Raw genomic sequence first — 22,772 nt, forward strand, 5'->3', positions numbered from 1 at the left:
TAGAATATTAAGTAATTGAACTCTTTAATCGATATACGATTCAGGATAACCTATCTGACCAAAGAATAAAGTATGTCTTAAAGATAGAACATTGTAGTAAGTTATTTAATATTATCTTAATCGTACTTGTGTTATTTGTTTATAAATTTCTCTCTCTCTCTCCCTCTGTTATAATTTGGACACTTTATTTCAGTACTGTCCTTGATGATGTCTTAGACATTTCTCACACTGACATTTTTAATGAGATTAATGGGAATCTAGTGAATTCACGTCAATTTTTTCAATCTTTGAGTTTGACTCTTGTATCTTTCGCCCCATTTTTACGTATACGTTTGTTTGAGTTGAATTTCACTAATAATTTTTCTCGTGAATTTCAGGTGATATCCAAGCATTTTTCCTGCATTAGTTGATCTGCAAAAAGTATGAACATTAAACAGTTTGCATTGAAATATATTAAAAACAAATTGAACCTGACTAACTAGCAAAGCTTATTTAAAAACCTATAATTTTTAACAAAAGCAACCGATACGTGCTTCGCCAAAATACCAAAATCCAAGTGACAAGTTTAGTTGGGTCCTCTTTAACCTCTTGTAATTATTGTGCAGTTGATCTTATTTGTTAGTGTCTAATCAGTGGAAGGTTACACGTCTAAACAATATTCAATCCATCCGTTCCTTATGTCTTAAGGGACTTCCAACAAATTGAGGGAATGTTTCTAAAATTGTCTTATACGTTTGATTTCCTTTGGAATAGCACATAAAATGTGTTTCTTTTTTCAAATTTTGTTTGTGTTCTGTTGTATTGTCTTCTTTTTATGAATTTTCACTGGAACGGCATAACCAAATTTGTTTCTTTTAAGTGCTGAAGTATCTTTGTCTAGGTTGATATTTCCTATGTTACCGTGACTGACAACATGGACAATACTATTGTGATAAGTATGTGGCTTTAAATATCCAAGACTGTCTTCATCAGAATGCTTTCGTCTGAGTACTTTGTTATTTGTTAACCGTGGAGTCTCGTATGTATCGTCATCAAGACTATGAGAAACGTAATCTATACTGTTAGAATCGTCTAAGTCTGTGATTTCATCATAGTGATGTGTCTGAATTTCAGGGGCAATCTGTGCTTGCTCACGGATGGGAGAAGTGCAAGGATTGTTCAGCTGCCTTCGCTGGATGCAAAACCTAAAATTATTTAAAATACGTAGTTTTTTTCATGTTTAGTTATGAAATAATCAGTAAAAACAATTGTTAAAAATGTTTGAAAACCTTACTTCGATCAATAGTCATACTTTATACCAAGATTGCATACAATGTTGTCATAGTTCAATGATATACACTGCTAATTTTGCATAGGTACTTTTTCTGTACAAAAAATCTGTAGTACTGGAAAATTACTTTTAAAATATAGTACTTTTTTAGTACTTCAAATTTATTGTAATATTTAAGTACTTGTTTTTTACAGTACTTGATTTGTACTTCAAATTTTAAGTACTCAATTTGTACTTTAATTGTGTAGTACTAAATGTGTACCTCAAATATTAAGTACAAATCAAGTACTGTAAAAAACAGGTACCTAAATATTACAATAAATTTAAAGTACTAAAAAAGTACCATATTTTAAAAGTAATTTTCCAGTACCACAAATTTTTTGTACAGAAAAAGTACCTATGCAAAAGTAGCAGTGTAAGGAAGCGATTTTTACGGCATTGCCATTTCTTTTCTCTAGGAAAAGGCTTGAGAGATATCTGCACCACGTTGTTTTATGAACCTTTAGTACATGTATGCCCTGCTGACTGCACATTTTGGGGTCGATTAGACTTGTAGTTTCAGAGTATAACTGATAAGAAGGATGTGGATTTTTTTTTCAGAAGAGATGTAAGAACAATATTGAAATTCAATTCTTCTTGAATAATTGATCATAGGTCTTTCCTTCCATATTGTTTTAATGAAACTGTCATAAATAAACGGTCATACATATTGATTGATTGGTTGGTTGGTTGGTTGGTTGGTTGGTTTGTTTATTACTTAAACACTTGGGATAGGGTCTCTTGAAGCAACCGGAAAAAACTGAGATCTTGGACCCCGTATTGAACACACGAGACGGAAACATGCACTGATTTATTGATTGATTGATTGATTGGTTGGTTGGTTGGTTGGTTGGTTGGTTGGTTGGTTGGTTAAACATGTTGATTGGTTGATTAAACACGTTGGTTGGTTGGTTAAACACGTTAGATAGTGTTTCTCGAAACAAGCGAGAAAGAAACTAATGAGATCGTGGACTCCATATTAAACACATGAGACGGAAACATGCACCGATTGGTTGATTGATTGGTTGGTTGGTTGGCTAAACATGTTCGTTGGTTGGTTGGTTGGTTGGTTGGTTGGTTAAACACGTTTGATAGTGTTTCTTGAAACAAGCGAGAAAGAAACAAATGAGATCGTGGACTCCATATTAAACACATGAGACGGAAACATGCACTGATTGGTTGATTGATTGATTGATTGGTTGATTAAACACGTTGGTTGGTTGGTTAAACACGTTGGAAAGTGTTTCTTGAAACAAGCGAGAAAGAAACAAATGAGATCGTGGACTCCATATTAAACACATGAGACGGAAACATGCACTGATTGGTTGATTGATTGGTTGGTTGGTTGGTTGGTTGGTTGGTTGGTTGGTTGGTTGGTTGGTTGGCTAAACATGTTGATTGGTTGATTAAACACGTTGGTTGGTTGGTTGGTTGGTTGGTTGGTTGGTTAAACAACACGTTTGATAGTGTTTCTTGAAACAAGCGAGAAAGAAACAAATTTGATCGTGGATACCCATATTAAACACATGAGACGGAAACATGCACTGATTGATTGATTGATTTATTGGTTGGTTGGTCGGTTGGTTGGTTGGTTGAACACGTTGATTGGTTGATCAAACACATTCATTTGGAAGTAAGGGGTAAAAAAAAGGGGGGGGTGGGTCCTAGGGATTTTTTTTTTTATATAAACGGAACAGAATGGTTAAAATTGTCGTTTTACAATTTAAATACGGTCTTGCCCCCCCCCCCCCCCCCCCCCCTCTTTGAAACATGATTGATTGTTATGTGTGTGTGTGTGTTTGTTTGTCTGTCTGTTTGTTTGTTTGTCTGTTTGTTTCTGTAAGGGGTCTATATTATTCCGGGGAAGTTTCATGTTTAGTTCGGAAAGTTTTTATTTTATTTCAGGTCCAGCGCGCGCGCCAGATTGAGGAGACATCACGTGACGCGGGTTGATAATAACGAAAACTCAGTCTTTTTATTTCTTTTCAGGTGGAGACGTTGAACAGACAACATCTATAGAGATGGAATGTGCACAATGTAATTTCTTTTGTCATTGTAGGAAATTGACATTTCGGTCACAGTTCACCAGCAGTGCATGATTTGGATTTTTTTATTGATCCGGTGTAACTTTAAAACACGCGTTGCATGCTTATTTTCTTGTAATGTACATTTTTCAGCACCAGTTTGTAACACAGATAAATATTTTAATCTAGGAGCGAACATTTTATTTTAGGATTTCACTGAGATTTACGGCCCTGCACTGCTAATTTTGCATAGGTACTTTTTCTGTACAAAAAATCTGTAGTACTGGAAAATTACTTTTAAAATATAGTACTTTTTTAGTACTTCAAATTTATTGTAATATTTAAGTACTTGTTTTTTACAGTACTTGATTTGTACTTCAAATTTTAAGTACTCAATTTGTACTTTAATTGTGTAGTACTAAATGTGTACCTCAAATATTAAGTACAAATCAAGTACTGTAAAAAACAGGTACCTAAATATTACAATAAATTTAAAGTACTAAAAAAGTACCATATTTTAAAAGTAATTTTCCAGTACCACAGATTTTTTGTACAGAAAAAGTACCTATGCAAAAGTAGCAGTGTAAGGAAGCGATTTTTACGGCATTGCCATTTCTTTTCTCTAGGAAAAGGCTTGAGAGATATCTGCACCACGTTGTTTTATGAACCTTTAGTACATGTATGCCCTGCTGACTGCACATTTTGGGGTCGATTAGACTTGTAGTTTCAGAGTATAACTGATAAGAAGGATGTGGATTTTTTTTTCAGAAGAGATGTAAGAACAATATTGAAATTCAATTCTTCTTGAATAATTGATCATAGGTCTTTCCTTCCATATTGTTTTAATGAAACTGTCATAAATAAACGGTCATACATATTGATTGATTGGTTGGTTGGTTGGTTGGTTGGTTGGTTTGTTTATTACTTAAACACTTGGGATAGGGTCTCTTGAAGCAACCGGAAAAAACTGAGATCTTGGACCCCGTATTGAACACACGAGACGGAAACATGCACTGATTTATTGATTGATTGATTGATTGGTTGGTTGGTTGGTTGGTTGGTTGGTTGGTTGGTTGGTTAAACATGTTGATTGGTTGATTAAACACGTTGGTTGGTTGGTTAAACACGTTAGATAGTGTTTCTCGAAACAAGCGAGAAAGAAACTAATGAGATCGTGGACTCCATATTAAACACATGAGACGGAAACATGCACCGATTGGTTGATTGATTGGTTGGTTGGTTGGCTAAACATGTTCGTTGGTTGGTTGGTTGGTTGGTTGGTTGGTTAAACACGTTTGATAGTGTTTCTTGAAACAAGCGAGAAAGAAACAAATGAGATCGTGGACTCCATATTAAACACATGAGACGGAAACATGCACTGATTGGTTGATTGATTGATTGATTGGTTGATTAAACACGTTGGTTGGTTGGTTAAACACGTTGGAAAGTGTTTCTTGAAACAAGCGAGAAAGAAACAAATGAGATCGTGGACTCCATATTAAACACATGAGACGGAAACATGCACTGATTGGTTGATTGATTGGTTGGTTGGTTGGTTGGTTGGTTGGTTGGTTGGTTGGTTGATTGGTTGGCTAAACATGTTGATTGGTTGATTAAACACGTTGGTTGGTTGGTTGGTTGGTTGGTTAAACAACACGTTTGATAGTGTTTCTTGAAACAAGCGAGAAAGAAACAAATTTGATCGTGGATACCCATATTAAACACATGAGACGGAAACATGCACTGATTGATTGATTGATTTATTGGTTGGTTGGTCGGTTGGTTGGTTGGTTGAACACGTTGATTGGTTGATCAAACACATTCATTTGGAAGTAAGGGGTAAAAAAAAGGGGGGGGTGGGTCCTAGGGATTTTTTTTTTTATATAAACGGAACAGAATGGTTAAAATTGTCGTTTTACAATTTAAATACGGTCTTGCCCCCCCCCCCCCCCCCCCCCCCCCCTCTTTGAAACATGATTGATTGTTATGTGTGTGTGTGTGTTTGTTTGTCTGTCTGTTTGTTTGTTTGTCTGTTTGTTTCTGTAAGGGGTCTATATTATTCCGGGGAAGTTTCATGTTTAGTTCGGAAAGTTTTTATTTTATTTCAGGTCCAGCGCGCGCGCCAGATTGAGGAGACATCACGTGACGCGGGTTGATAATAACGAAAACTCAGTCTTTTTATTTCTTTTCAGGTGGAGACGTTGAACAGACAACATCTATAGAGATGGAATGTGCACAATGTAATTTCTTTTGTCATTGTAGGAAATTGACATTTCGGTCACAGTTCACCAGCAGTGCATGATTTGGATTTTTTTATTGATCCGGTGTAACTTTAAAACACGCGTTGCATGCTTATTTTCTTGTAATGTACATTTTTCAGCACCAGTTTGTAACACAGATAAATATTTTAATCTAGGAGCGAACATTTTATTTTAGGATTTCACTGAGATTTACGGCCCTGCACTGCTAATTTTGCATAGGTACTTTTTCTGTACAAAAAATCTGTAGTACTGGAAAATTACTTTTAAAATATAGTACTTTTTTAGTACTTCAAATTTATTGTAATATTTAAGTACTTGTTTTTTACAGTACTTGATTTGTACTTCAAATTTTAAGTACTCAATTTGTACTTTAATTGTGTAGTACTAAATGTGTACCTCAAATATTAAGTACAAATCAAGTACTGTAAAAAACAGGTACCTAAATATTACAATAAATTTAAAGTACTAAAAAAGTACCATATTTTAAAAGTAATTTTCCAGTACCACAGATTTTTTGTACAGAAAAAGTACCTATGCAAAAGTAGCAGTGTAAGGAAGCGATTTTTACGGCATTGCCATTTCTTTTCTCTAGGAAAAGGCTTGAGAGATATCTGCACCACGTTGTTTTATGAACCTTTAGTACATGTATGCCCTGCTGACTGCACATTTTGGGGTCGATTAGACTTGTAGTTTCAGAGTATAACTGATAAGAAGGATGTGGATTTTTTTTTCAGAAGAGATGTAAGAACAATATTGAAATTCAATTCTTCTTGAATAATTGATCATAGGTCTTTCCTTCCATATTGTTTTAATGAAACTGTCATAAATAAACGGTCATACATATTGATTGATTGGTTGGTTGGTTGGTTGGTTGGTTGGTTTGTTTATTACTTAAACACTTGGGATAGGGTCTCTTGAAGCAACCGGAAAAAACTGAGATCTTGGACCCCGTATTGAACACACGAGACGGAAACATGCACTGATTTATTGATTGATTGATTGATTGGTTGGTTGGTTGGTTGGTTGGTTGGTTGGTTGGTTGGTTAAACATGTTGATTGGTTGATTAAACACGTTGGTTGGTTGGTTAAACACGTTAGATAGTGTTTCTCGAAACAAGCGAGAAAGAAACTAATGAGATCGTGGACTCCATATTAAACACATGAGACGGAAACATGCACCGATTGGTTGATTGATTGGTTGGTTGGTTGGCTAAACATGTTCGTTGGTTGGTTGGTTGGTTGGTTGGTTGGTTAAACACGTTTGATAGTGTTTCTTGAAACAAGCGAGAAAGAAACAAATGAGATCGTGGACTCCATATTAAACACATGAGACGGAAACATGCACTGATTGGTTGATTGATTGATTGATTGGTTGATTAAACACGTTGGTTGGTTGGTTAAACACGTTGGAAAGTGTTTCTTGAAACAAGCGAGAAAGAAACAAATGAGATCGTGGACTCCATATTAAACACATGAGACGGAAACATGCACTGATTGGTTGATTGATTGGTTGGTTGGTTGGTTGGTTGGTTGGTTGGTTGGTTGGTTGGTTGGTTGGCTAAACATGTTGATTGGTTGATTAAACACGTTGGTTGGTTGGTTGGTTGGTTGGTTGGTTGGTTAAACAACACGTTTGATAGTGTTTCTTGAAACAAGCGAGAAAGAAACAAATTTGATCGTGGATACCCATATTAAACACATGAGACGGAAACATGCACTGATTGATTGATTGATTTATTGGTTGGTTGGTCGGTTGGTTGGTTGGTTGAACACGTTGATTGGTTGATCAAACACATTCATTTGGAAGTAAGGGGTAAAAAAAAGGGGGGGGTGGGTCCTAGGGATTTTTTTTTTTATATAAACGGAACAGAATGGTTAAAATTGTCGTTTTACAATTTAAATACGGTCTTGCCCCCCCCCCCCCCCCCCCCCCCTCTTTGAAACATGATTGATTGTTATGTGTGTGTGTGTGTTTGTTTGTCTGTCTGTTTGTTTGTTTGTCTGTTTGTTTCTGTAAGGGGTCTATATTATTCCGGGGAAGTTTCATGTTTAGTTCGGAAAGTTTTTATTTTATTTCAGGTCCAGCGCGCGCGCCAGATTGAGGAGACATCACGTGACGCGGGTTGATAATAACGAAAACTCAGTCTTTTTATTTCTTTTCAGGTGGAGACGTTGAACAGACAACATCTATAGAGATGGAATGTGCACAATGTAATTTCTTTTGTCATTGTAGGAAATTGACATTTCGGTCACAGTTCACCAGCAGTGCATGATTTGGATTTTTTTATTGATCCGGTGTAACTTTAAAACACGCGTTGCATGCTTATTTTCTTGTAATGTACATTTTTCAGCACCAGTTTGTAACACAGATAAATATTTTAATCTAGGAGCGAACATTTTATTTTAGGATTTCACTGAGATTTACGGCCCTGCACTGCTAATTTTGCATAGGTACTTTTTCTGTACAAAAAATCTGTAGTACTGGAAAATTACTTTTAAAATATAGTACTTTTTTAGTACTTCAAATTTATTGTAATATTTAAGTACTTGTTTTTTACAGTACTTGATTTGTACTTCAAATTTTAAGTACTCAATTTGTACTTTAATTGTGTAGTACTAAATGTGTACCTCAAATATTAAGTACAAATCAAGTACTGTAAAAAACAGGTACCTAAATATTACAATAAATTTAAAGTACTAAAAAAGTACCATATTTTAAAAGTAATTTTCCAGTACCACAGATTTTTTGTACAGAAAAAGTACCTATGCAAAAGTAGCAGTGTATAATGCGATGCGGATAATACAATACAATCCTTAATATCATAAATAATGATATTTACAGTTAGTATAGACTTACGTTTTGTTTATGAAGATTTATGATGACATATGTTTTTGTGTATGCTTAATGACTGTATTCCATTTCTGTTTTTTTGGTATTTTCTTTTATCTGTTTTGTAATTGTTTATATAATTATATAATGAAGAGTAGAGTTGAACAAGTTTATGAATTACATCTGAAGCGGGATAACTCGTTTAAATTTGAACTGTTGTACATGGAATTTTTAGGATCTTTTGTATTTATGATAAGTAAAATTACATTTAATCACATGACTTTGTACTTAAATAAATATACTTACGCCAGGATCACGCATGCAACACACAAAAGGAAAGCAATGGATACTGCAGTTAAATGAATTTTGTAGTTTTCTGAAATTTGACACAAATACAGTTTTATAAAACAAGGAAGAGAAATTGAAATCAAAATTTTACAAACTATACATATTTTGGCATTACACAGAAGAAGAAATAATTCTCACTATTGCTTGGTTATAAATCAATTGACTAATTGTTTTGTGTTGTTTCCCTTTGAAGTCGTGAAGACTAATCATAGAACAATAATATGCTTAAAATCACACTTTTAATTTATTTATAAATTACATGTTGAGGATAGTTAAAGGCCATTTAAACATCACCATATCATAGTTGCAGTCTTAATCAAAACGTACTGATAAATGTCTTGTACTGTTTTTACTCAAAGACAGACCATTTTATTTAGCAATTTGATTTTCACTAAAATTCACAGTTTCACCAGTTTATATGTAATTTTAGATTTTAGAAACATAACAAGTGAAATCATAAAAACTTCAAAAATGAAAATCTCTATTCAAATGGCAATATCAAAAGCTCAAAAACATCAAACAAATGGATAATGACTGTCATAATCCTGACTTGATATAGGCATTTTCTTATGTCGGGAAAGGTGGATTTAACTTATTTTAAAGCTGGTGAAACCTCTCCTTTGTATGACAAAATAAAACTGTATTATATTGACCACAATGTGTGAACAAAACACACAAATATAATAGGTAAAAATGTCAAAAAGGGGAACAGCAGTCTACATTTTGTTATTATCTTAATCTCTATAAAAGCAAAACATATGTAAACATACATTAACCATGGAACAATAACGCTATCACGGGATGTATAAGTACATAGCGACGTGATATGTATCTAAGAAACACAAAAAAAGGCATTTGCAGAAATGAAGGATAACAATACAAAAATGATCATAGAATAATAACATCATTACGGAATGTATATAGACAAAGCCATGTCATATGTAAACAAAGACTAATAGGTTGAAAAATATTTTATAAAAAGTAAGAACATAGCCCAAAACAACAATACTGTCACTTTTAACAAATTATTCATTAATGTGACAAGTTCATGAACTTTCCGACTTAGACCTTGTTGTTGAAGCCAATGATTAAAAAATGGCTAGAAAAAGTATGTTGCCATACTCAAGTGTTATATACAAAGGTTTAAGAATGTACTTACGTGAGGTTTTGGAATTAGTGTTAGATGTTCGGAATCCTTGTTTTTCCCCATACGATGCAAGGTAAATTATTTTGCCCCATAACCCCCATTTATCTTGTAATTAAGACTTGTTAGCTCATAAAATGTCATTTGCCAAAATTTAAGCAGAATCTTGGAGTTTTTCTTTTGATTTGAGACCTAAAAAATACCAAGGCAAATATAAGGTAAAAGTCAACCTTTTCCCGCCATACTTTAAAAATCAAATATCTCGAAAAGGAGCTCATCAAGTTGTTGCTATATTGAATTTCCCCTAATCACATCCTTCATATTTATTTTAAATCCCAATATGAACATTTCTGTTGAATATGTACCTTTACATGGTGGTGTTTCTGGACGTGCCACACGAGAACCTTCATGTTCTTCGCCATTTGTATCAACACACCAACAATCCTGCTGATTGCATTGTATTTCATCAAAATCTCCAGTGGCTGTGCACACTGGTTCGTGTTGTGTTTTTAACTCTCTTTTGAACAAGACTAAACTTAATAAACAATTCTTTAAATTTTCTCCTGTTGAAATAATATGAAAGGAAGGTATTCTAAATTTGTATATCGAATTGAAAACCCAAATTCAGGTATTTGGTTTTGATGTTATATTTGTTATTCTTATATGATTTTGTCTAATGCTTAGTCTGTTTCTGTGTGTGTTACAATTTAATGTTGTGTTGTTTTTCTCCTCTTATATTGAATGCGTTTCCCGCAGTTTTAGTATGTTTTGCTTTTGTCCGATTTATGAGATTTGAATAGCGATATACTATTGTTGCCTTTATTAGATGTATTGATATATCTTTGCACATATTTAATTTTTGCATTAACTTTAAACATTAAAATTTTTACATCAATAGTCGAAATCAAATAATCCCGTCTTTCAGCTTACTGTTTGTGCATACCTCAAATGAACTCTTTTAGATACCAGGATTATTTTTTTGTATTTATGCCAGACGAAGAAGACTCATCAGTGACGTTCAGATATAAAAAAAGTTAAAAAAGTAAAATAAAGCACGAAGTTAGAGTGCATTGAGGACAGAAAATTCCTAAATATTTGGACAAAAGTACTAGCTAAGGTTATCTAATTCTGATATTTCAAAGCTGTAGTATTTCAAAAATTCTACAAAATAAAACGAGTTTTATTTAAAAGTGATATTTTTAAACATATTCCTAGGGAAAAACAGGTCAGTATGCTTTTTACTAATTTGAGATTTTTCTATCTTAAAATATTTGTCTCTTCTTTTTTAATAGTCGTGTCATCTTCTCTTAGTAAGTATTATATCATTCACCGCTCGTATTTCGTATTATGTATTATGTATTATGTATTATGTATTATTTTTTTCTCATGCACACCTCTATATTTATATATATTAGTAAAACGCATCCGCGTTAGAACTTGGTTGAAAGTATGTAATTCAGATGTAACAATAACAATACAATAACAATATACTTTATTTGGAAACATTCAGACACATATTTGCATGTGCAACAAGAGGCAAAATACATAGTCATTATTATAGTTACTACAACAAATATACATTTGTAGATATGTTAACATATAATCATATAAGTTACATGTAGGATGAATTTTTGTAAAAGATTTTTAGCATTTCAAAAAAAGGTGTCAAAACTGAGTCATAGGTACTGTGAGACAGGACATTTTTCCAAAGTCAGTTCTTGTTTTTGCTTTGTGTTAATTTCCATGATTTTCGCGTTTCTGTATTCTTTGAACATACACATAATATAAATAAACTGTTTTTGCTATTAGCTATTAATTCCAAGCTCGAAATTCCAAGTTTAAAGTTCTCGAAGTCGAACACTGATATATAAAAAAGAGAGTCTGTATATATTATAGGATTAAATTCAAAGGAAACATGTATGCAGAATAACGCGAGAATAATTGTCCTGTCCACAAGTAATTAGGGTTGTGGGTAGTAAAGGGGGATATCTGCACGGAAGAAAGGGAAATAAAACTGCCATTTCACGATGAACGAACAAATAAAAATTTCTTGAACGTTTATCGATTTATCGAAACCTGGTGAATAACGAACCATTTGCACGCCTGCAAGTGAAATAAAAAGTTGCAAAACACGTTGCACGTATTAGCCTTTATCCCCAATTTTAAGATTTAAAATCGGAAGTGTCACTTGATGAAGTGTCACTTGTGTTACATGATTTATAACAATTATATTGTCTAAGAAGCATTTAAAAAATAATCACTAAACGCTTATATTCATCCGACCAGGTTGACCTCCAAACAATTCAAGAGGTGATTCAGATCATTCCTAATTTAGTTTTTATTGCATAATAAATATAATTGAATGTGTTGTTTTACTATTAGTCTCAAGCTTATTATGACAAGTATAAAATACCTTTATAACAATCTGGTATATTTGAATCAGCCATTTTGGTCCCAGGAATTATGTTTCCAAATAAATCGGAACACCAGCATGTCTTTACTCCATCGATGAAGTCACATTGTAAGGCTTCGAATGCACCATTTGTGGTACACTTAGGATACTGGCAATTTCCTGTTAAGCTATCTCGGATCCGCTGACAAGATGTCATGTCTTCAGTTCTACCTTGTACCTCTTTAAGAAAACAATTAATATTTTTTTTTACCTTTATATATCAATTTTTTTTTATATTGATTTAAAAAGTAATGAATCATTGATTTATTTGAAATTAGAACTAACTTCATTTCACATTCTAATTTAAATTTAATAGCCCTTCGTTTTTGATTTATGATGTAAATATGAATGTGAATCCCGTTAATAAGTCATGCTAATACACAGTTATTGTTTAATCGTAGCAATGTTAACATGGGCAGTGCTTATAATCTTTAGAAATTATAGCTGCGTCCCTGTGATATGCATGATATATATTTTGGCTTTCTTATTGTGTAGCTTAGGGTATGTGCTTTGTGTATGTTCCGTTGATTGATGGCATTTTATTTCCATAAGTATTTATGGACTTTTATTTAAATATTTCTTATGTAAGATAATTTACTATTGATTTTGTATTTTTGTTAGAATATTTTCGCTTTCATTATTGATAGTATTTATCTAAATTGTAAAAAAAATACTTAAAAATATAATGTGTAAGGGAATTTACTATGGGTATACATTCCTATTGTTTATTGTATATGATATAATAAATTGCCATCGACAAATTTTAAATATAAATGCTATAAAAAATATTCGAGAACAAACTATTGCATTTGGACACGTTTTTCCCCATTTTATATGTTTATGAAATAAAAAAAAAGTTAAATTGCAAATTACCTCTTGCAATGCATTGTTGGACATTCAAATCTGGACAGACACATTTGTTCGAACGGCCATGTAACGTCAGTCTCGGGGTTGGCAAACATAAATAACGACATCCTCCGTTATTGATACCACAAAAATTACATCCTGATACATATATAGAAAGTAAATTTAATACATAATGGAATTATAAGCAGACAGATAATTTTTTGTTTAATTTTTTGTTTGTTTAAATAATAGTGAAATATTGAAGAACATTCATTTATGCTAAAACCTCTAAAGAACTGCTGGATGATTCCAACGCTCGATCTTGTTGCGAAATTATTTCTATCAAAACTTTAGATTTTTCAACCCTGTATACCACTGTGTCCCCACGGGATATTGAGTAAACAATCAACAAAGCTTTCGAATATAAATAAAAGTGAATAGGCAATAATTGTTTCTCTTTTGCACCATACCGCACATTTTGTTAACAGTAAAACAATAAATGTAAAACATGCTACGATGAATAAATGTTCAATAAAGTGGAGTTTCGTATTGAAACCACGTTAACATTAAAATGGGGTTAATTTTTATACAATGTGTGCTTCATCTTGTCAATCTCTACTTATTTTCATATGATCCCGAGTTCCTTCACATAATAACCAAGTCAAAGAAGCCAGATCATTCAATTATATTCAGATACATAGATGATGTTTTTTAATTAAGGATCCAAACTTTTCTGATTGGTTTCGTTTAATTAATCATCCAGAACTATAGATCTAAGAAACAACCGAAACTGGTTCCTCTGCTTCTGCTTCTTTATTAGACATTTATCTCGAATTTGAAAAAAGTTCCGGAACATATGACAAACGCAACGAATTTTTGTTAAATGATCACTTCCCCCACCTTAGCAGCATTACATTAATTACGTTGGCATATGGGACATATATGTCCAAACTAATTTGACATTCACTAGCTATCAACTGCTACTCAGGTTTTATAAACCGTCACCAGTGTCTGAGCAGATGAACCAGAGATTTTGCCAATAACTTCTCCTTTTATTAATAAAAACATCCTAGAATCAAGACATCGTTGGTAAATAGTCCGTACCAACTTCACAAATAATACATGATGGTCTTACATATTATGTACTGACGTATTGTACCTTTTATCCTTACTACGATTTGTAGTGGTTTTTTTCAAGTGATTAATAAGTTATTTTTGGAGTGGTTTGGTACTTATACACCCCGTCATTTTCTTTTGACTTCATTCTTCGTTTTTCCTAAGAGGGTAACAACTAAAGAACAAAGGTTCAACATTTAAGACACTTTCTATGTAGTATTAATTTATTCCGCTTTTTAAAATATTATGATAATACATTTAATATCTAGTTCATATGTTGGATGCATATCACGAATTCTAACTACAATAATTACTGTTTTATGATAAGGCATAATACTTCAAACTTTACCTTTCGCCTTTTGACCAAATACTTCCAATCCGTATGGTTTATTTGTGATTCCTAATTGATAAGGATTAGACTGATGTTTATTTTCTGTTTTGTTGATCATTTGGATATTGCCCGAATTATAATTTGCCCATATAATATGAGAACCAACTATAGCAAGCCCAAAGGAACTGTTCTTGTCTGTTTGTAAATTGATTACAACTGTGACGTAACTTCCATCAAACTTGGAAGATTTAATGTTTTGAAGCTTTTCATCTACCCAATAAATTCTGTGTTGTATTTGATCTTTAAAGATATTTAAAATTATATATTGTAGAGAACCTAGTTTTTGTCGATATGAACCAATATTTCAGGCTTAAATACAATGAAGATTGTTTATGATATACTTAAGTGAGGTTTAGGAATTTTTGTCAGATGTTTGGACTCATTGTTTTTACCTACGATATAGGCTAAATCATTTCGCCTCATAACACCCATTTTTTCCATGTAAGACTTCAATATATCACAAAAGGTCGTTAACCAAAATTTAAGCAGATTCTAGTTATCGTTTCTTTTGATTTGAGATTAAAAAAATACCAATGCAAATATAAGAGAAATGTTCGAGTCAGCATTTTGACGTTTTTTAAAAACTCAAATTTCTCGAAAAAGAGGTCTATAATCTAATCAATATTTTTAGCTTATTTTATTCATTGAATGAGGATCTTTCAACTTAAAGTATTAATTCAAATTCTTAGTTTTTCTTTCGTAGTTAGTCATAAATATTGTAAAAGAAAACATTACTCCAGCAAATGATTATCACATTATATAAATAACAAGAATGAACATAACAATCAATAAATGAATATCATCATTTGGTAATTTGGTGTTGGAAATACTCGCAAAGCATTATACTTCTTTTCAATAGAATATTTGATAGAAATAGTCATTTCAATCTGAAAATAGTCATTTCAATCTGAAAATAGTCATTTCAATCTGAAATCCTTTTTACTTCAACTTTTGAAGTCAAACTGCGACATAAACAACTTATAGATGTCGTACCATATTTAACATCAGTCTTTTGTGCTACGAAAATATTTTGGGGACATACCTCTTGCACTTACAAAGTCTAGAAATGTGTGATTTTTAATGAAATCTCCCGAATTTTGTGTAAAATGCATGCACAAATTAGTTAGACTATATGTGATTAGATAATTGTTGATTTATGGATTAACCTCCAAAAATATGTAATCTGCATCCAAAAAATAGTGATCTGACATCTGAAAGAAAAATGGCAGTAAATATAGAAATATTATTTGTGGACCTTCCATGGTTCCACCGCAAAATAATATTTTATAAACATAATACTGGATGATTTTTTTAAGTTATTAAATTAGATTTTATTTTTTATTTATGGTTTTTCACTTCAAGCTATGTACATCATCTTCCAGTTAACACAGTGAAATATAACAGTTATGAATAAGCATGTATATACCTATTGTAATAGCACTTGGTGCACTTATACCAGTCCTAACAAGAACTTGTTGTTTACTTCCATCCATTCCAATGCGGATAATCTTCGGCACTTCACTAGAATCAGCCAAATACATCCATCTGAATAAAATTTAAGTCAATAGAAAAAAAGCCGAATACTGTGGGTTCATTTTAAGCATTTATAAATTGTAAAGCAAACAAATAATTAGTTGTCTTTGTCCATCTTTGTGATAGAAATTTTTAACACTTTAACCTAAAATGACCAAGTGAGGATTTTGACAATTCAAAACTCACGAAAATAAATGAATCCACAGTAGATATCAAATAACAAGCACATGCATTTTCTGTACATAAAAAAAATAATCTTAGTATTATTTTTTTAAGGCATTTTTATGTTTAGAATAGTTATAAAAGTGCAAATTGTTTTGTTTTGTATTGTATCAGATTTAGGTTTGTGTTTGTTTTCATAAAACAAATGATTTCGTCGCCGTTTTTTGTACAATTATTGAAAGATTTTGGCTTTTAAATTAATCAATTCGCGATGATCTAAATTGGAATAGTGTTCATTACTCTATTTTATAGTGAATTGGTATGTTTGGTAAAACGTTAGGATCTTTTAGATTAATGAGCGTAAACTTTTCACAACTCATCTCAGCCGAGGATTGATATTTTGTATTTTCCCTATTAAATAAAATTAACGTAATAAAAGCATACCTTTCATAAGGATCTAACGCTAAATCACTCATCTGTAGAGCTTTATCTTTATACACCGTCTTAATATGTGACCCATCTAGCTTACAGACCTGGATTGTAGATCTCTCTGGATCAAGCCAGTAAAGATTCTTGTGAATCCAGTCAACTTCTATATCACCGATGGACGAAATATGGTCAACAATATCTGTTTGATTAATAAGAGTTCCCGGCAGATAACTCGCCCTAAGATACGATAAGATGCATGTTATATTTTTTTTGAATTATATATTATCAGAATAATTTTGAATTGTTCATTTATTTGATTTAAGTCCCACTTGGACAAGAATAGTTGTCTTGAAATCGCAGAGCTCTGTTCTTATATAATTTATTGTTCCTTTTTTATTATCATTTCAAGCTATAGTAATATACACTTTGAAAGTATAAAGATATGTCATAAGATTAGTTTGATAAATGTAGATAAATAACTTTCATATAGTTTCAAACGTTTAATTTGTAAAATGTCTTTCTACATAATATTTCAACAAGAAAGAATAGATATAATATGTTTAAGTCTATAGTTATACCAAGAAGTTTGAAATATTGTCACATGAGATTAAACACTCACGGATATTGCAAACAGGATATTTGTTATTGGTTTTCTTATCGATAGCAATTCCAAATGTGGCCGGGTTTCTTGCATTTTATTTATTTTAAACCATTAGGTTCTCAGCATAACATGTTTTAATCAGATTATCATTTTGTAGATCTGATAAAAAGCTGTGTCATCAGCATTATTATAAAGTTAATAGATATAGGAAGATGTGGTGTGAGTGCCAATGGGACAACTCTCCATCCAAATAACAATTTAAAAATTAAACCATTATAGGTTAAAGTACGGCCTTCAACACGGAGCCTTGGCTCACACCGAACAACAAGTTATAAAGGGCCCCAACATTACTAGTGTAAAACCATTCAAACGGGAAAACCAACGGTCTAATCTATATAAACAAAACGAGAAACGAGAAACACGTATATATTACATAAACAAACGACAACTACTGTACATCAGATTCCTGACTTAGGACAGGTGCAAACATTTGCAGCGGGATTAAACGTTTTAATGGGCCCAAACCTTCTCCCTTTTTCTGAAACAATAGCATAACATCACAACATAGAAAAACATACGATAATTACACTTGATATAACCAAAATTATGTCAGTAACGAATACATAAAACAGGACGAGCCAAGGTATTCCCCCCTTTGCTACTACTTATTTACTCAACTAACAAGGATATAGCTAATTATTATTCAGTCTTCGGCTGAACATAAAGTCCGCTTATATCAAAACATCGGAAAGGATAACACTGTTAGCAGAAAATTTAAAAAAGAAATGACATGAAAATGGAAATGACAAGTTAATTTTTCGCGTTTCAAGACCATGGATGTAGATCGCAAGAACCACAACCATTATACATTCTTAGAGAGGACAATTATTTTTCGCGTTTATCTACATGTATAAACTACGATTATACTACTTTAATATATAGAGAATCTCTGATTTCTGTCAGGGACTTTCTATGTTAGTATAGAAAGTTCCTGAATCTGTCTACTATTTTCTTTGAAATCTTTACTATTTAAGGGTCATACCACTTGCATATGTCTTTGAATAAATAAAACATGCTCAGCTTCATCTAAAACTAACTCGACCAAAAACTTTAACCTGATTTTTTTTTTTTGATTTGACTTTTACCAAAAGAAGCATTGTCATTTTTTGTTGTAGCAAAGGAGAAGAATAATTGTGGTCTGAGGCCAGACACACGAAAATAATTCAATTTAACAGAAAGGAAACAAATATCGGACTTTGGAAAAGGGAGAGGGCTTTTAATACCTTTCATGATATTCTCCATACATAATATATTTTACAAAAATTTATCCTACAGCAGTTCGCAAGCTGTATCTGCCCGCGATTTCCCGGGTGTGTTCAATTATATTTTAAAGCGAAGGATTTATAAGAACCGAAAAAAAAGAGCTTTATTTTCAAACATTAAAATAGCTACATTAATCTAAGGCCAACTTTACATAAGTGAGTTTGAACCTTAGTTTCTTTATGTTTTTTTTAAACGAACAATTTAATATATTAAATAAATAGTTGTTTTAGATAATGTCAGTACCGAAGTACTGACTATTATGGTGATGAAACCTTGGAGACTGTTAGTCGACAAGTAAAGAAGATTTATTTTAATTAGAAAAAAATCTTTGATTATTAATTTCATGTATTAGTCATTATAAGTGGATCAAGCCATACACAAAATCTATAATATGTATTGCAGATAAATATATTCGGAAATCCAATTGTAGTTTCCATGTTTTGTGGTTGTTAGTTGCATTAAACTGACAGTGGCAAACATTTCACATGGTTATAACAGATTAACATTAATGAAACAATCTTATTTTGCAAATTTGGTGGACTCGGTTTGCAAACATTTGCTTACATTGGATTGTCACTGGAAAAGGGATACAGTCCCTTAGTCTAGATGCGAAAATCATAAATTATCAAAAATAATTAAAGTCACATTTTAATAAATGATTTAGTCTAACCTTTTAATTTTGTAATTTCCATTACTTTCTTCTACCCAGAAAATAAAACCCTTGGAAAACAGCGAAGAAACAGCAAATGTTCGAGCATTTGAATACAAATCTCGTCTTAATTTGAAAGTTAGCAGACTGAACTCTTGAAGACCACTCTCTGATGAAACTATCAAAAAATCTGAAATAAATAGATACAGTTTTTGTACATATAATTGATACAGTTTTTGTACATATATTTGATACAGTTTTTGTACATATAATTGATATAATGGTCACAAGTTATCTCTCTTTATCGGGAATCTTTGAAACAAACAAATATATACTACAAAAGCATACTGACAACCAAACACATAAACTCATCACTATTTGTTTTACATACTTACACTTTATTGAATTCTTTTGTTCTGTATGAGTGGCATGTAACGATAATATGTAAGTTGCCATTTTGCTGTAATATCCATTCAATTATAATCATAATTTGTGTAAGTATAAAGTAAAAACACAAAAATACTGAACTCCGAGGAAAATTCAAAAAGGAAAGTCCAAAATCCAAAGGCAAAATCAAATGTCCAAACACATCAAATGAATGGATAACAACAGTCATATTCCTGACTTGGTACATGCATTTTTTTAATGTAGAAAATGGTGGATTGAACCTGGTTTTATAGCTAGCTAAACCTCTCACTTGTATGACAGTCGTGTCAATACAAACAAAAAGTTGTTTTTGGTCGTTTTGTCGATTGATACTGTCGAGTATTTTGTCTTTTAATAGTTTTTGAGACTTATGCGCTTGACACTCACTTTGAGTTCAATTTTTTAAGATAATGTGCTTTGTGTTTGCATATTATTTAGAGTGAGCAGTTTACAAAATATAATGAATTTATATTTTTTGCAGTGTTCACATTTTTAAATAAAGGATATACTCTATGTCAGTTAATAACCTATTTTGCATGTTTGGGTTACTTACCAAATTTTGTCAAAATAACAGTACTATAAACAATTGTCATACAAGTTAGATGTAAATTTAGTTAAAAAAAACATGTTTACCTAACAATTGCCTCCGTAATATTCTTTTGTTTGTATCAACGTGATCAAGTCAGGATTTCGACAGTTGTCCATCTCTCGTTTTGCTGTTCGATAACTTTTAATCTGTTACCTTGTGATGGCTATTATTTATTTGTTTCTATGTCCTATATTTTCTCCCATTTGTTTATTGAAGCCCTGTCGTGTGATGTTGTCATTTTAATGTTATAATTAACATTGCCATTACAACGGGAAGTTTGGTATGCCACAAAACCAGGTTCAACCCACCATATTTTCATAAAATGCCCTGTACCAAGTAAGGAAAATGGCCATTGTTACATTATAGTTCGTTTCTATGTGTGTTACATTTCGGTGTTTTATTTCTGTTTTGTCGTAGTTCTCTTATATTTGATACGTTTCCCTCAGTTTTTGTTTGTAACCGGGATTTGTTTGTTCTCTATCGATTTATGAATTTCGAACAGCGGTATACTACTGTTGCCTTTATTAATCTTTGTCAGATTTCAGGGACTCCTCCTTTCTGAACTTACCTTAGATTTCGTTTATGTTGCTTATTCTTAAATAAACGCGCTTCTAGTGTTTTTTTCGGCATTTTTCATGGCTAATAATGCCGGATTACAATGTACTTTGATTTATAAAAAATATTAAACAAAAGTTATTCCCTCCTTTGATATTTTAAACTTCGGCTAAGTGGTATAGGATTTTACGAGATATATCTTCTCTTGTGTTAATTTTTTTATATTGGGATTTTTCTATTAGGTGGAAGTCTGACCCACAGCCGAAAAACCCCTATATAAATATGAGGTGGTAAAATATATGACTAAATCACTCGTCATTATAAACGCATAGTACTTACCTGAGCAGGTAGCATATCTTACGATTCCAACTAAAGCAAAACAGATATATAACAACTGAATACGACCTCGAAAAATAATAACATGCATTTCAATTTGAACGTTTACGTTAGTAATTATAATTTATTATAAAATATATGTTTTTAAAAAAACAAACAGAGTAAAGAATGTTTTAAAACTGCTAAAAGTTGAAAGTTATCATACTAGGAAACCAGATGTAATCCTCCTGTTTTACACACGAAATGCCTGTACTAAATGGTTTAGTTTTTGGTTTTGCCTTTGTATAAAGCCCAAAGACGCGATTTCATGTGATTTTACCTATTTCTATTGTTTCCAGTTACAATGTCCATTATTGGGTTGTATGACCTCAATTTACATATGTGTCCCAAAAGTTCAAAGCTAAGTTTCTGTTGTTTTCTGTTAAGTACAAAATGTATTTTTTTGGCTTCTATGCGTTCATCGTACATGCGTATTATATAAATCTTTCACTTAACCGACTTAAATTAAATGTCATTAGTTGAACTTAGAGCCTGTTGCATTTTAAACAAAACTAAAAGAAGTGTATAAACAATAAGCAATGCTAAAACTGGTCTCTGAGAGATTTATATGATTACAATCTTAACTGAATCTATCCAAAACATAAACACAAAATTATGACACTGTTCAACTTTCGTCAATGTTTGTAACCTAGAACAGACGCATTATTATATATGTAGCAACGTTTAATTAATCTAACTCCAAGATTCGTAGGCAACTTCATATTGATAGCGATCGATGGATCGACAAAGGGTACATTAAAGAGTGATTGAGGTATAATTTGAGTTTAACGATGATTTCAGCACTATTGTGTATCAATATGCTCAGTGCTGTTTAACAGAGGCAGTCGGAGTGTTACATATATATCAAACAACTTTCGTTAGAAAAAGTATATTTGAGAACCTATTAACAAATCTGGTATTTACTAAACACGATAAAAATAAGCTTTATTATATCATATCGCGTCTTTGTAATTAAAAATCACGCCATGAGAGATTTAGGTAGCTATAATATTAGAGGAGAACTACGACACAACAGAAACACAACACGACGGGAACAATTTCGAAATCTATGTTTTCCTATTAGTACTTAGGTAAATGTCTAATCAATCAAAGATAACTTTGCTTTACCTTTTCCTTCACTTTAAAAATATTTCTTTAGAGTGGAATGGGCAAGATTTATAACTCGAATTTTACACGGCACGCAGTCATCTCAGTACTTTATATACCTATATGGAGTTATTTTCTTTCAGAACGTCAGGTCATTCTTTTTCAGAATCAACCCGGACGATACCATATTTCAATGGTATATGCTCCAAGGCATAAAATAATGACCTGTGTAAGGTCATTATTTTCCTTGATAAACATGCACTCTATGATTTACTTCAAAATTGTATTCGTATAATAGTTTT

The 22,772-nt window shown here is 32.1% G+C and overlaps 1 protein-coding gene across 1 annotated transcript; it reads right to left on the reverse strand.

Moving 5' to 3' along the window:
* Window positions 1-528: 528 nt before the first annotated feature.
* Window positions 529-21,425, reverse strand: LOC134726239 (low-density lipoprotein receptor-related protein 1B-like). The gene is made up of 10 exons (XM_063590640.1): window positions 21,328-21,425; window positions 19,440-19,608; window positions 16,861-17,082; window positions 16,148-16,266; window positions 14,680-14,961; window positions 13,242-13,373; window positions 12,330-12,548; window positions 10,282-10,479; window positions 8,731-8,800; window positions 529-1,184 (listed from the first exon to the last, which is right to left on the reverse strand). Exons 1-10 carry the CDS (start codon window positions 21,413-21,415, stop codon window positions 776-778), a joined length of 1,908 nt encoding a protein of 635 aa, XP_063446710.1. The 5' UTR covers window positions 21,416-21,425; the 3' UTR covers window positions 529-775.
* Window positions 21,426-22,772: the final 1,347 nt, after the last annotated feature.

Source organism: Mytilus trossulus, chromosome 7 (genome assembly GCF_036588685.1).
Source record: "Mytilus trossulus isolate FHL-02 chromosome 7, PNRI_Mtr1.1.1.hap1, whole genome shotgun sequence".
NCBI lineage: Eukaryota > Metazoa > Mollusca > Bivalvia > Mytilida > Mytilidae > Mytilus > Mytilus trossulus.